This window comes from Mercenaria mercenaria, chromosome 12 (assembly GCF_021730395.1).
Source record: "Mercenaria mercenaria strain notata chromosome 12, MADL_Memer_1, whole genome shotgun sequence".
Taxonomy (NCBI): Eukaryota; Metazoa; Mollusca; class Bivalvia; order Venerida; family Veneridae; genus Mercenaria; species Mercenaria mercenaria.
This window is the reverse complement of record NC_069372.1, coordinates 13,087,799-13,103,206: the sequence shown is the minus strand read 5'-3', so window position 1 is coordinate 13,103,206 and position 15,408 is coordinate 13,087,799. Positions and strand designations below refer to the sequence as shown.

The 15,408-nt window shown below is 36.1% G+C and overlaps 1 protein-coding gene across 1 annotated transcript; it reads right to left on the bottom strand.

The window, feature by feature from the left end:
- Positions 1–209: 209 nt before the first annotated feature.
- On the bottom strand, positions 210–14,738 carry LOC123534083 (peroxisomal sarcosine oxidase-like). The gene is made up of 8 exons (XM_045316139.2): positions 14,529–14,738; positions 13,178–13,329; positions 12,660–12,873; positions 11,734–11,916; positions 6,547–6,693; positions 5,531–5,680; positions 3,348–3,423; positions 210–668 (listed from the first exon to the last, which is right to left on the bottom strand). Exons 1-8 carry the CDS (start codon positions 14,640–14,642, stop codon positions 547–549), a joined length of 1,158 nt encoding a protein of 385 aa, XP_045172074.1. The 5' UTR covers positions 14,643–14,738; the 3' UTR covers positions 210–546.
- Between the last annotated feature and the right edge of the window lie 670 nt (positions 14,739–15,408).

Below are 15,408 nucleotides of genomic sequence, written 5' to 3'. Positions count from 1 at the left end.
AAAGACTCGTATACATTTTCTGAATATCCTCACATAATTTGTTCATTCAATATTATCAAAATTATATTGGATTCGAGTGAATTCCGATTTCGGCAATTAATACTTTTTGTACACATGCTTACCTACCCAGTCCATGAACCCATGAAGTGCATACCTTACCTTGAGACCAAAAAAAGGTAAAAGCATGTGATAAAAATTGAACAAGTATGTCTCTGCATTCTTTTTATTATACCTTTTTGTGTGCGGTTGGGGAGGCGGGTAACGTCGCACCGACATATTTATTTGTGCATTTTACGACAAATATAGTAGGAGCAATGGAACTACATAAATGTGTCGACATTTGTAAAATACATGCTTAATGATATAATAATATTTCCGTTTAAAACTTGATTCTCAGTCAGTAAACAAAGTTTAAAGAAATTCTGTCTGTAGGAATTTTTTTTGGCCTATATACATATAGAAAACTGTCAGATGTGTCTTTAATACGCTGAAAGCTCAGCAAAGTATGATTTTTGTCTAATGTCCTATTTATATCTTCGTATACAATCACAGTTTATTTTTGAAGAATCTGTCTATCTTGAAATGTGACATATCGTAAGATGGCCGTTGTCCGGTAGCTAACTGTGCAAGGACTTTTCCAACCACTGGTGCCAGTTTGAACCCGTGACCTTAAATATAAAATAAACTAGAAATTGCTTTTGTAAAAAAGCATATGTCTCCCCCAATGCAAAGTCCTAGGGGTCAGGAGCGAAAGTCAAAGAGACACTGATGGTTGGCTGCAATAGGGATCATCTACTTGACATGTCCAGTCATCCCGCTAAATTTCAACACTCTTAGCCTAGTGGTTCTCTAGTCACTGTTCAGGCTCCTGTGACCTTGACCTTTGATCAAGTGACCTCAAAATAAATAGGGGTCATCTACTCTGCAAGTCCAATCATCCTATGAAGTTTCAACATTCTGGGTCAAGTGGTTCTCAAGTTATTGATCGGAAATTGTTTTCTATGTTCAGGCTCCGGAGACCTTGACCTTTAACAGAGTGACCCCAAACTCGATAGAGGTCATCTACTCTGCATGTTCAATCATCCTATGAAGTTTCAATATTCTGGATCAAGACGTTCTCAAGTTATTGATCGGAAATGGTTATCAATGTTCAGGCCCCTGTGACCTTGACCTTTAACGGAGTGACCCCAAAAACAATAGGGGTCATTTACTCTGCATGAACAATCATCCTATGAAGTTTCAACATTCCGGGTCGAGAGGTTTTCAAGTTATTGAATGGAAACGGTTTTCCATGTTCAGGCCCCTGTGACCTTGACCTTTAACAGAGTGACCACAAAATCGTTAGGGGTCATTTACTCTGCATGATCAATCATCCTATTAAGTTTCAACATTCTGGGTCAAGTGGTTCTCAAGTTACTCACCGGAAATGGTTTTCAAATTTCGGGCCCGTGACCTTGACATTTAACGGAGTGACCCCAAAATCGACAGGGGTCATCTACTTTGCATGTACAATCATCCTATGAAGTTGCAACATTCTGGGTCAAGTGGTACTCAAGTTATTGATCGGAAATGGTTTTCAATGTTCAGGCCCCTGTGACCTTGACCTTTAATAGACTGATCCCAAAATCAATAGGGGTCATCTTCTCTGCATGTTCAATCATCCTATGAAGTTTCAACATTCTGGGTCAAGTGGTTCTCAAGTTATTGATCAGAAATTGTTTTCCATGTTCAGGCTCCTGAGACCTTGACCTTTAACAGAGTGACCCCAAAATCGATAGAGGTCATCTACTCTGCATGTTCAATCATCCTATGAAGTTTCAACATTCTGGATCAAGACGTTCTCAAGTTATTGATCGGAAATGGTTTTCAATGTTCAGGCCCCTGTGACCTTGACCTTTAACGGAGTGACCCCAAAAACAATAGGGGTCATTTAGTCTGCATGAACAATCATCCTATGAAGTTTCAACATTCTGGGTCGAGAGGTTTTCAAGTTATTGATTGGAAACGGTTTTCCATGTTCAGGCCCCTGTGACCTTGACCTTTAACAGAGTGACCCCAAAATCCTTAGGAGTCATCTACTCTGCATGACCAATCATCCTATTAAGTTTCAACATACTGGGTCAAGTGGTTCTCAAGTTACTAACCGGAAATGGTTTTCAATGTTCAGGCCCCTGTGACCTTGACATTTAACGGAGTGACCCCAAAATCGATAGTGGTCATTTACTTTGCATGTACAATCATTCTATGAAGTTTCAACATTCTGGGTCAAGTGGTACTCAAGTTATTGATCGGAAATGGTTTTCAATGTTCAGGCCCCTGTGACCTTGACCTTTACGGAATTACCCCAAAATCGATAGGGGTCATCTATTTTGCATGTGCAATCATCCTATGAAGTTTCAACATTCTGGGTCAAGTGGTTCTCTAGTTATTGATCGGAAATGGTTTTCAATCTTCAGGCCCCTGTGACCTTGACCTTTGACGTAGTGACCCCAAAATCAATAGGGGTCATCTACTCTTCATGTCCAATCATCCTATGAAGATTCAACATTCTGGGTCAAGTGGTTAACTAGTTATTGATCGGAAATGGTTTTCAATGTTCAGGCCCCTGTGACCTTGACCTTTGACGGAGTGACCCCAAAATCAATAGGGGTCATTTACTCTGCATGATCAATCATTCTATGAAGTTTCCACATTCTGGGTCAAGTGGTTCACTAGTTATTGATCGGAAATGGTTTTTAATGTTCAGGCCCCTGTGACCTTGACCTTTGACGGAGTGACCCCAAAAACAATAGGGGTCGTCTACTCCGGCAGCCCTACAACCCTATGAAGTTTGAAGGTTCTAGGTCAAATGGTTCTCCAGTTATTGCTCGGAAACGAAGTGTGACGTACGGACGGAAGGACGGACGGACGGACAGGGCAAAAACAATATGTCTCCCCCAGAGGGGTGGAGACATAATTACAAATATGACACCTGTCGATGTAAAAAACGATCTTGTTTTTTCAAACTTTTAAAAAACAAATTTATGACTAAAAACATATGTTCTTTATAGCACTTTAAATTGTTTTATATAAGATTTAAGGACTGTGACTAAATGAAACTGAAAACAGGCTCTGCAAAAAATCCCTTTTACATCCAGGAACAACTTAAGAGGAATGTTCATAACTGATAGACGGTGCTAAATCCAAATAAATTAAAACGAACAAACAAAGACATTCCGCATTATCCAAAACTGAAGTCAAAATTAGTAATGTCTTAAGACAGACCGTAATTTTCCTTGAATGGTTGCCGACTTCACAATAACGAGAATCTCCCAACAAACTGTACGTGTTTGGGTATGAGAAATTACCTGAGAATCCTGCAGCAATTACCACATTTTTCCAAGACGGGTGAACATCTAGGACGAAGTCTGTGTCTGGGGTGTTCTGGAAAACAAGATTTAACCAGTAAATCCAGTAAAACAAAATCGTTTATTACAATTCACCGATCTGTAATTTGTTCTATATGGCCCGTCTAAAGTTCAGAATCTATTTTGTTGAGCTAAAGTCAAAAAATGAAAGAATAACTACCTTAGGCAATGATTTTTCTATTGACCCGCAAAAGCCATTCAGTAAGTGTAAACTTTACTGAACAAAACAGCTGACCCACCATTTACTATTTTCCCAATCTGTCAAAACTTACTGAAAGTACTTTTTTAATTAAGAATACGTTTAGATCAATAAGTTGTTGGTAATTAAGTACGTAAGTAAGTAAGTAAATTCTTTATTTATAGAGGGTAACTCATTTAGTTAAGCTAATCTTTCATGTTACCCTCTTAGACTAGAATTAACAGTATTATGATCAGAGTAACAAATATCTAACAGAAATCAAAGAAATTATATATGCATAAAACATGAAATGTTGTTAACATTAAAATCCATTCATCCACCGGCTCTACAGTTAAATTTAAAACATGCCAATGAAGTTTTCTATTGGCAAACAATTCCATACAATTGGCCCTGAATATAAACGACTACCTTTAAATGTTTCACAGCTTGTACTTGGTATATAAAAATTCAAGTTTGTATTAGAACGCAATCTTAAGGATGTGTTTTTGTTAGTGGGTTTTGCAGAAACATTTCATCTATAAATATAAGAAGGATGTAAGCCGGACACTTTATGCATAAAACATGCCTTCTGCAAAAGACGCTTATCAAATCTTTGAATATTAAGTAATTTCAAAACTTGATCAAAATCTTGAAATTCGTTACCTAAAATAGTGCGACGGGCACGTTTTTGTAAACTTATAAAAAATTTTGTGTTAAGTATGGACGTTTTCCCCCAAAAATAGCACAGATATCCAGATGCTGTTGAATATATGCTTATAAAACAAATTTCGATGTGATACTGTTAACAAATCTCTGATTCTATACAATAACCAAATATATGATGCTACTGTTTTGCAAATATGTTTAATATGAGTATCCCACTTAAGATTATCTTGAACGTATGTGCCAAGAACTTTTTCGCCGGAACTTTGTCCAAGAAAAATACATGTATCTTTAAAGCTTAAGTTTACAGTCAGGTAAAGAACGTTTTCTTTGAGCAGTGGCAATGAAAATTACCTTTGTTTTATCTGTATTTAATTGCATACCGTTATTTAAGCACCAACGTTCTAAAGAATGCAATGATTTGTTTAAGTTTGTCTGTAGCAAATCCTTGCTTTTTTGAATATCATAAAATGTTGTGTTATCCGTAGTGTTAATAACATATCAACAGTTAAAATATGGAATCACACAAAGTTTAAATCGTGCATTTTACTACCACAGCCAACTTTTAAAAATGTCAAAAAGGTACACGTAGAAGTTGCATCTTTTGAGAACGGTCGAATATCATTCAAATAATATAGAGGTATATATAATTTTAATGTTTTACTAGAAAATCGGTAAATAATATACAAATATCAAGACCTTTTTTGATAGGGATGACATCATATTCTGCCTTCGTAACTTTTTTCTCTGGTTTGTAAATCTGATTTTTTGTGACTTTTAAAAGCGAGTTTAAGTCTAAAATGAGTAGGTTTATATAATGTCATTGTTTAATTTTGTTGATGTTTTATGTGTAATTAAAATATATTGTTCCAAGTGTAAGTTAAATTTCGAGAATGTACGTTTAGTAATTTTAATATTGTCAAAATAACAAATAACAAATGACGGGTTGAAAACATCTACTGTACTCATATTAGATTGCATACTTTGTATATCGGAATGAAAACAATTAATTAAAAACAAGGCGGCTGCATGTTTGTACATTAATTAAAACATTGTGTGAATCGACTGAATATAGACGTGCAATACTTTTAAAGTAGAACAGACATATATGCAATAATACAACATATACTTCAGATCGTGCGTTATCCTATAAAGCGTAAAGTGTGTAAATGTATTCAACTGAAACGTGTTTGAGTATATTCAGATACGGGATACACAAAACTATGCCGACGACTGAGTAAATACCATTTTAGTTTTGACATAGGCTAGTGTAAGCATATACCGTATATATGCACGTCTCTACCACACTAGGTTCTTTTTCCAGGGTTGGAAAATGTGTCCTTATAATCATCTTTATCGTGTCTAAAACCCATTCGTTATCTACGGCGTCCCTGTTATCCGGATCAATTTTTGGACCGTGGTGAAGACATATCTAAAAAAGAAATTCAAACTGCGCTTTTTCCACAATCTGACTGAAGTACGCTATCTTACTCAAGAAATGTTCATTCCGTAGCATTTTCAAAAATCATTTCAGTCAGACTGGCTTTTCCTATATAATTATGTTCACATTAGTTGTTTTTTTTTCTTTTAATTTTGCGTTGTTTTCATGCAAAATAAATAAAAGAGTTATCCATTTTCTTTGAAAGCAGTCGCTAAAAAAGTAAAGGCAGCGGCACTAGAAACTCGTTCAGAACAAGAATAGAAACAAATTACTGCTGATGAAAACCACCGTTTCGCACAAAAATTAAATTAATTTACTTTCTAGATACCCCTGTTTTGTCTCCAAAAGATAACAAGAGCACCGCCTACGGGTCCCATTGCTCGTCTGCAAATGCTTGTCAGTATGCAAGAAAAGAGTTATAGTTCAAAGTACAAAAAGGGCCGTTATTCTGACAAAATACAGGTTAGAGTTATGGTACTTGGCCAACATAGTCAACTAATGATGATAAACAAGTGTGCAAAGTTTCAAAGCTGTAACTCTTATAGTTTTTGAGAAAAGGTGGATCTAAACAAAAACTTTAACCAAGGAACAGTACAAAGTACAAAGAGGGCCATAATTCTGACAAAATGCATATCAGAGTTCTGGTACTTGGCCTATTAAGTCACCCACCTAATGATGACAAACAAATGTGCAAAGTTACAAAGCTGTAGCTCTTATGGTTTTTGAGAAAAGGTGGACCTAAACAAAAATGTTAACCAACGCAAAGAAGACAAGAAGACACCGTCGATTATATAACTGAAAAAAAAAAATGCTAAAAAAAGATCATTTTTGCCAGTAGTATTAAAATGAGCACATACCTTGACAAGTCCTGGGTACTCTTCAGATGGAAGTCCGTAAATTGTGTTATTTCCTTCACCGGACTCGGACATGAATACCGGGAAATTCTCAATGCTATAATGGTTCCCGTTTTTCTCCTCCCAGTAACAGACAGTAATCTTCAACGGCTTAAATGTATAATAAAGATAAAATTATAGTCTTTGAGAAAAGGAACAATACCATAGGCATGACGTCATCAATTTATACGCCATTACAATGTAAGCTTTACCGAAAGCTGGAATGCGTCTTGCTTGGTTAATGGTTATTGTTGTCATATGAAAGACAGGAATGAAAGGCCAATAATATACATGTGCCTGCATGTGTGCTTGGAATATATTTCTCGAGATAGTAAGCAGAGCACATGTATTATGTCGCGCTCTCGAGATATTATGTCGTTCTATATAAATGTGGTAATATGAAAGAAGGCACTGCCTCAATCGGGAACCGATCTGACTGCAACTCATCCCATAACATTTGAAAAGAACTGTCTTATGACGGCACGGACAGAAGGACACATTTTTCAAGTCGATAGTAAATATCTCATTCGGTATATCGCATGTTACCGTAGAGGGATCAATCCCAATTTTCGTCGCTTCGCGCAGGATCGATTCCCTATCAATTTAAAGGTAGATTTTGGAATAAAAACAACACTGCCCATATTTGTATTGATTTGCAAGTCGTTGTGGTTCGAACAAGTTATGTGGACGCTTATTAGGCACAAGGAAAAAGCGTATTCTTCCAAAAAATCCGAAGTCAGACGCTCTGTTCACGTGCCGGAAGTACACATTTTTTAATTCGTTGGATATATCTCATTCGGTATTTCGTATGTTGCCGTAGAAGGATCGATCCCGATAGGATCGATTCCCTAACATAAAATTAGGCGCTGCCTATCTGACGGGAAAATCTAGTCATACGGATTCTTTCTGCATACATATTGTTCTTTCTGATATTTTCAGTAAGCCTGACGGTTTTGCTCTTGAAAATCAGGAACAAAGGCAAATGTTTTAAAATGTGTCGGTTTAAACAGTGAGTTGTTTTAGCTCCATGGCTTAAATGAACGTAGATCTAATCATTTCTTCAAATGTGTCAAGACTAGACTGACGATGGAAAATAGTGATCATGAGTTAAAGATAATAGTGATATTTGGGCGCTCAGAATCTAGTCCCAAAAATGCACCAGAGGCCACCATTTACACATTAATATTTAAAACTGTCCTGGATACCCGCTTCGGTACATAACTACACTCGGCGGTATGCACCTCGACGATCATACCTTTGCTGCCGATTTGTTTCTCTAATACAAATTTCTGAATCCGGGAATGCAAAGTTGTGTTACCAATAGTTTATTTTTAAAAACAACAACTTATACATTAAGCCTACGTAACGTCACGCTCAACCACATGGCATCAGTACGGTGTTCCGTTGGGGCCATCGCAGTTTCGCATTGTCGTCCTAAGGGCGAAATCGCGAAAACATGATATTTTGACGCGGAAACACGATGTTCTTACGCGAAAACACAATGCAAAAAATATCGCGATTTCGCGCTGTTATTTCGTGTTTTCGCGATTTCGTCCTCGATCTGCCATCGTCTTTTCGTGTTTTCGCCTTCGTGGTAAGAAGGGCGAAAACGCGATATTTTTTGCTTCGTGTTTTCGCGTTATAGCATCGTGTTTTCGCGTCAAAATATCGCGTTTTCGCGTCAAAATATCGTGTTTTCGCGATTTCGCCCTTTGGACGACAACGCGAAACTGCGATGGCCCCAACGGAACACCGTACATCAGTCCATTTGGATGATGTTGGAGCGAACTTCAAGTCAGACGTGACAGTATTCATGCTTAATAGCAAACTTAGAATTTTCTTTTAAAACTTGTATTTTTAAAGAGAAAATGGACATCACAATTAATAGGTAACCAGTATGAAACTAGGTGCTATCTAAAAGGCAGAGCTCTCTTGATAAATCAACAGTGCCCCATAAAAATTTAAAGAAGTGGTGATATCTGGTATTACGGATTCTTTTTATGAAGTTTAATGTTCTATTAAGTTATTAACACAATTATTTGCATTAATGATAATCCATAATTCCTGAATGCAATATTAGTTTGTTATGAATTTTTAAACTGCATTACAATTAAAAATCAGCAAGTGAAAATTTGGCAAAATTTATATTCTACAGAAAAGGAAGTAGGTCTACTACAGCACAAAGATGAGGAGAATTAATTATAACTAAAATATTTCCATTAATCATATTAATTATGATCACAGAAACCAGTTAAATAGAAATTTGTCTCTTTTCGGGTGAATAGTTGAGAACAGTGATTTAATGTAGATATTTCATATTCTTCTAGTAAACTTTTGTAATCCAAGTGAAAATTCCAATGTATATAGATAATGGAACTTACATAATCCTGTTATTCTAAACACAGACATTTGCAATTCTTTTAAATGTCATTATTGTGGTTAAATGACGCTCTTTAAAGAAGGAAGAATGGGGCCAAATTTTGGCCCACTAATAAAGCTATGGTAAACCTCTTGTACGGGAGAATGACAAACAACCATTTATTTCAAATTCATTCTAAAGAGTTCTTGACCAGAATTGTATCCAGAGACAAACACTATTGGTCGAAATTCAAGAAATCCAATACAATTTACCAAACTCCAAACAGTCTATGGCCCTTTTGAATATGATTAAGGTTAATTTCTTAGCTCTATAGGAACCTTTTGAATTTTAATTCTCAAGTTTATAGCCAACATTTTTTTCCAAGTGTAAAGGTCTAGTCAATGATCTTTTGAGAAAGTAGTTGCAATGTATGTGAAAGACTGTGGTAGGGAGGGGAGACAAGCAATTCAATGCCTTTCAATTTGAACCTCAAAACTTTTGTTCAAAAGTTAAATGTAGAACACTGATTAATTATACACATTAATGATTTAAGTTCCAATATTTGCAAAATTTATGATATATAATAATAAAAAAGATAAAACTGGTCCAAACAAAATGAGGCATCTGGCGGAGATCGAACTCCGGACCTGGTGCATGTGAAGCATGTAGGCTAACCATTTCAAGATTTGGCCACGGGGACTGTAGCGTACAGAAGACAAAATTATGTAGCGTGACGAGATTCGTTTTACATTGACATTTATCATTCTCGCATACCAGAGGTCTACCGTGGTTCCCCGGATGAACGTCTCGGGATTTTGACGAACCTCTGATGGATGAGAATGACATTTATATGATTACTGGTTTTTCTACTTAAAAAAAATAAACTGACGATGATTTTGTTATTCAAACACTATTGTACATTATTATTCAATATCATCCGTAAACTCGTTAAGCAGACTATGAAGAAACCCGAATAACACCGACTCCATTAATACCGCGAATATTTTCAACTCGTTAGAATACGGCAGAACAAGAATAATCGGTTTTCTTTTTCACATGTCTATAACGGTAATGCGGTGCCGATAGCTTCGGTTTTCCCGTATTATAATGATAACAAATCAAAGATAATCAATCAATCAATCAGTCAACCAACCAATAAATCAATATAAATCAATAAATAAATAAATAAGTGTGCTTCTATTAAGTCCTATCAGCTTATTTAAAATGCTAATTAATTAGTTACGATACTGTGTAATTTTACATTTTGCTACTACGTTTTGCCTTTCTTTGTTGTGAGGTATACTGGGCTTGTTGAAAACTTCAGTTTGTATTTAAGTTATCATTATGTAAATGTTTATCATTATTTGAGAACTTATAGATAAATACAAGTATATCTTCACTTAGTACTCTCGTATATCGCCGCCATGACATCAAAGGAATGCATGCCCTATCAGCTTAGATTTCATTGTCTGAGCACGAGAAGGGTCATTTCTGTGTTTGATCTACGATGAAATATAATTTTATGATAAAAAGAAGTTGTACATATACCAGCTAAGTTGAGAACGTGTTCTCTCAGGTAACCATGACAACCAAATAAAAAAAAGAACATGTACATGCTTTAAAAGTATAGTCAGATATTTTTTCATGAGTAACTAAATAGAGAAGTTATAGCTATTGTTAATAGGTATTATTCTTACCTGGAATACGTATGTCAGCTTAGCAAATCATGAAAATTGCGTACTTATGTCGTCAAAGAATGAAATAATTTCTCTTTTTAGAAATAAGCATGGCAATAAAATTTGAAAAATATCCTTTTTGCAATAATTAAAAGGATTTTAATAATGTCTTCCAAGGGATTATATTACCTTGAACTAATCATCAACGACAAGTTAACTTGAATCCACCACTTTAAGAACATCAAAGTAATTACAAGATACCTGTTATAGTTTCACAACATCAAAGTTATAAAAGTAAGCTTGTTATAGTTTCACAACATCATTGTAATAAGATACTGTTCATACTTTCAGAGCATCAAAGAATCAAAGTACTAGTAACAACAATAATTATACTTGTTACAGTTCCAGAAAGCCAATGTGATAAAAAATAAAGTTTTTTTTTATAATTTCAGCTCATCAAAGTAATAACAAGATACTTGTTGACGTTTCAGGGCATAATAGTAACAACAAGATATGAGTTATAGATTTCAGAGCGTCAAAGAGATAACAAGATACCTGTTATCATATAGATTTAATTTACGTACTACTATATATGGATGAGTGAATTTTGATTGTCACGTGACAGTTTTGCAGGGGAAAAAAGCCAAGTTTCCAGATATGAGAGACTAGGAACTATTATAACTATATTCCTCTTAGCTTCCGTGTGAAGCACGGCGACCTTTCAGTCTTTATGCGCTCAGTCCTGATATCAATATTCAACCGTCACCGGCGTGTCACAATTGAGACTCGTCACAAGTGTGACAAAAACAAAATCGTCACCAGCGTGACACAATTGAGACCAAGCACCGCCATTACAACAATTAAAGCCCTTCACCGATATGATACAGCTGAAATCATATTTAATCGCGTAATCTATGCAACATTGTACATGCATTGAGATGCTGTGGTTGAGTACTTTGTACAGTCGTAAGATTGGTTGGGACTAGGCGCTGCCGCCATGACGTGTGGGTTCGAAACTTGGCTCATGTTTAGATAAGCTAAATCTGTTACTGTGATTAACTTTTTTTCTGAAGTGTGTACTTGCATCATATAGACTCAAGAATATATAGGTCATACCTCTAATGGGACATTGACTCCAATCCGTGGTAAGAATTTGGCTGCCCAAGCACCTAGAGCCAAAACGACACTTTTCGCTCGGTGAACACCTTTGGTAGTCTTTATCGATACTATGTCGCCTGGATATAAGTCTAACATTGGTTCTCCGTCCCGCAAAGTACCACCGTAACGTTGAAACTGCCTCTGAACAAGTAGAACAGTACAAACTGAGTCAGCTGATAATGTGTCAGTTACCGGAGAGTCGTGGGTTAGAAGCACACTAGATGCATATTCCAACCTCGCTTAATTAAAGTTACAGTCGAGTTAAAACATTTATAAACTTATCAACGGCCACATGTCCCCTTCCGTACCTCGCTAAAAATGGAACATTCAACTTGTTTAAATATGAGCCGCGCCATGAGAAAACCAACATAGTAGCTTTGCGACAGGCATGGATCCAGACCAGCCTGCGCATCCGCGCAGTCTGGTCAGGATTCATGCTGTTCACTTTCAAAGCTGACTGGAATAAGAAAAACTATTAGCGAACAGCATGGATCCTGACTAGACTGCGCGGATGCTGGTCGCAAAGCCACTATGTTGGTTTTCTCATGGCGCGGCTCATATATCTTTTAACAAAAGTGCGCTTGCCTCATACCTGTGCTCAGTTCGTTTTAAAACGTAAAAAAATGTCGTCTGCTGCAACGCTTAAAGATATCGTCTGCTGGGGCGGAGAAGAGTGGGATCCTAACCCCAAGTGACTGGATGTTCTCCTGCTGATTTAATTCAATGAAAGTCTTCTCCTACCGATAGCTTTCAGATGTGAGATACTAGCAGAATAATTAATACATGTAAAATGACAATCGTATTCAACGAAAATAATATATAATTATGTATATGTAAAACATAAAATAATTCTGTTAATGTATTGTTAAGCGGTTTGTATTTACCTGAAAAGCTTGCAACATTTTGTCAGCTCTAAGCATCCCACCGGTTTTGTCAAGAACAAGTTCGTAATCACTGGGAAGTGATAATTTCGGATACCTTTTGCGCTGTTCATCTACACCAAATTTTTCGTGTGGGGCACCATGGCGTTTTAAACATTTCTCGGTGTCTGCCACAAAAGGGTGACCTTTAGGTCCAAAAACGAGACATCCGCAGTTTCTGGAAGAAAATGCATTTAGAGAACAATTTAGTTTAATTTGTCCGACAATGATGCAACGGTAATAAGGTTTAGTATGTGTAGTATTTAAATTTATACTGTAAGAATGATTTTACTTGGACTGTGCTTATTAACTTCAACTTCAAATGTGCGTCCTAGTGTCAGTTGGAAAGGCACTGTCATAGCTCCAAGAAAGCTCGAACCTATTATCTACGGACAGATAGGTCGGTCAACTTAAAACACACAAAAAAAAACGCCGAGAAGGTATGCGGAGGAACAGAATCGGATAAGAAGGGCTATCCTTACACAAATAATTGTTCTCCACACTCAGCTTGAAGTTCATCTTGAATTCTGTATGATTCTTCCATCATGTTTGTGTAGAATTCTTGAGGCCCGTACGCCTTCCTGGTGATACGTGATTGCCCATGGGAACTTCCTCTACTGTGTGGCAATGGGAACTGAAACATTTATTCAACATTTTAGTATGTTTATTGCATAATAAAATTCATATAACATACATGTATATGGTTATTTAAGTAACTGGGGAAGAGGTAGAAAAATTCAGTATTCTGATTTTGCTTGCCACTAGTCTCTGTATTTCAAACACCTGTTGACACTTGTTTGAAGTGAGATCCACATGCCGACGCATTAATGTATAACCAGTTTGTGTAGCGAATAGATTAGCCGATAGCTAGGTAAATTGTATATACATGTTTACTACCAGAAAAGAAACTACTATACAGCACAGGTGCCCGTCCAGTCTTGGTGCCCATATGGGTGCCGCCCCCTCAAAAAAAAAAAAATTAAAAACACTGTTTTAAGCCTAAAACGAAAAAATTTTTTTTGAATTTTTTTTTCCCTATATAAACTCTTATATGGAAAAGGTGCATGTGTTGCCGTAACGCTATGGAGGTTTACTAGGACACGCTGTGGAACAACCAAAATGTCCAGTTCAGTACCAATGCAAGCTACCCTGCTGCAATTTACACATCATGCATTTATAAAATAGTAAACAATCCTATTCTACCTAGTAAACAGCCTTAAATAACTTACATTTAAATTCAAACAAGCCAAATTGTCTAGACACTTGCAAAATAACAGTGACGATCGGCCATTTTGTTTCAAAACGAAAGTAGAAAACCTATTCCATTCTTTGCGTCGTAGAATTTAAATGTAAGTTAGTTAAGGCTGTTTTCTAGGTAGAATAGGATTGTTTACTATTTTATAAATGCATGATGTGTAAATTGCAGCAGGGTAGCTTGCACTGGTATTGAACTGGACATTTTGGTTGTTCCACAGCGTGTCCTAGTAAACCTCCATAGCGTTACGGCAACACATGCACCTTTTCCTTATGAGTATATATAGGGAAAAAATTTTTTTCAAAAAAAAATTTTTTTTTTCGTTTTAGGCTTAAAACAGTGTTTTTGATTTTTTTTTTTTTTTTTTTTTTGGAGGGGGCGGCACCCATATGGGCACCAAGACTGGACGGGCACCTGTGCTATACAGAGCTATATATTAAAATTATCTATCTCGTGAAAATAAGTATTCTGGTGTTTGGGCATATCTGCCCAGCAAGCAGAGGAATCATATTTTGTTAGCGTTATGCCTCCATTTACAACAATAATATGTTAAACAAGAAATTACATTAAATTACTACCTGTTCCAACAGTAAGGTGTTTTTCCCACTCTTTGCAAGTTGGTACGCAGTCGATGAACCCTCAATCCCAGCGCCAATCACAATTACATCATAAATATCACTTTTATTTGACATATTTTATCCTATGTATAGCGCACAGTATATGTTCACATCAATATTTACACGCCAGCAACATAGAAATTTTCGAGCCGCTTAAAGCTGTCCTTCACCTATTTAAAGATGTACGTCTTGTGTAAATATTGATCAGTGCATTAAAGATTAAGAAATAATCCTTCCTGTCTGAATAACACAGAATTCCATGTCCAACTGTTAGCAAACAGTATAATGTCAGACTTAACAGTTATTAAAAAATTAATACTTTTTTAATGAAAAAAATCTTTAAGTAATTATCAGGAAGGACCATCCCCGAACAACTTTTTGTCCCATACTTTACGTTTGTATATTTAACATCATGCAGATTAAATATATACGTGATCGTTTTTTGTTTTAAAAAACGTTGACCAGTCAGCAAAAGATGGAGCTGAATACATAACAAGTCGAATTATTATATGACTCCTAAACCGGTCGTTTGTTCAATACTAAGTTTTGTCTGGCTAATATCAAAACTTGGAGAAAAAAAGAAAAATTATTTCTGATATCATGTAATAAAAACGCTTATTCGATGGCTTGCACGTCAATAGTCAAAACTATAGCCCAAGAGGGGACGAATCAATAAGTGTATACTATTGTTTTATCAAACAAAACAACAATATATTTGTTTGTAAATCGACATAAAGGTAAGGTGAATTTTATAAATTTGCCGTCGCTTTGTGAAACAATGAGCATAAGCTCTGTAGAGCTTTTGAGCAACCCTATTTTAAGAACAGCTAAAACCAATTAT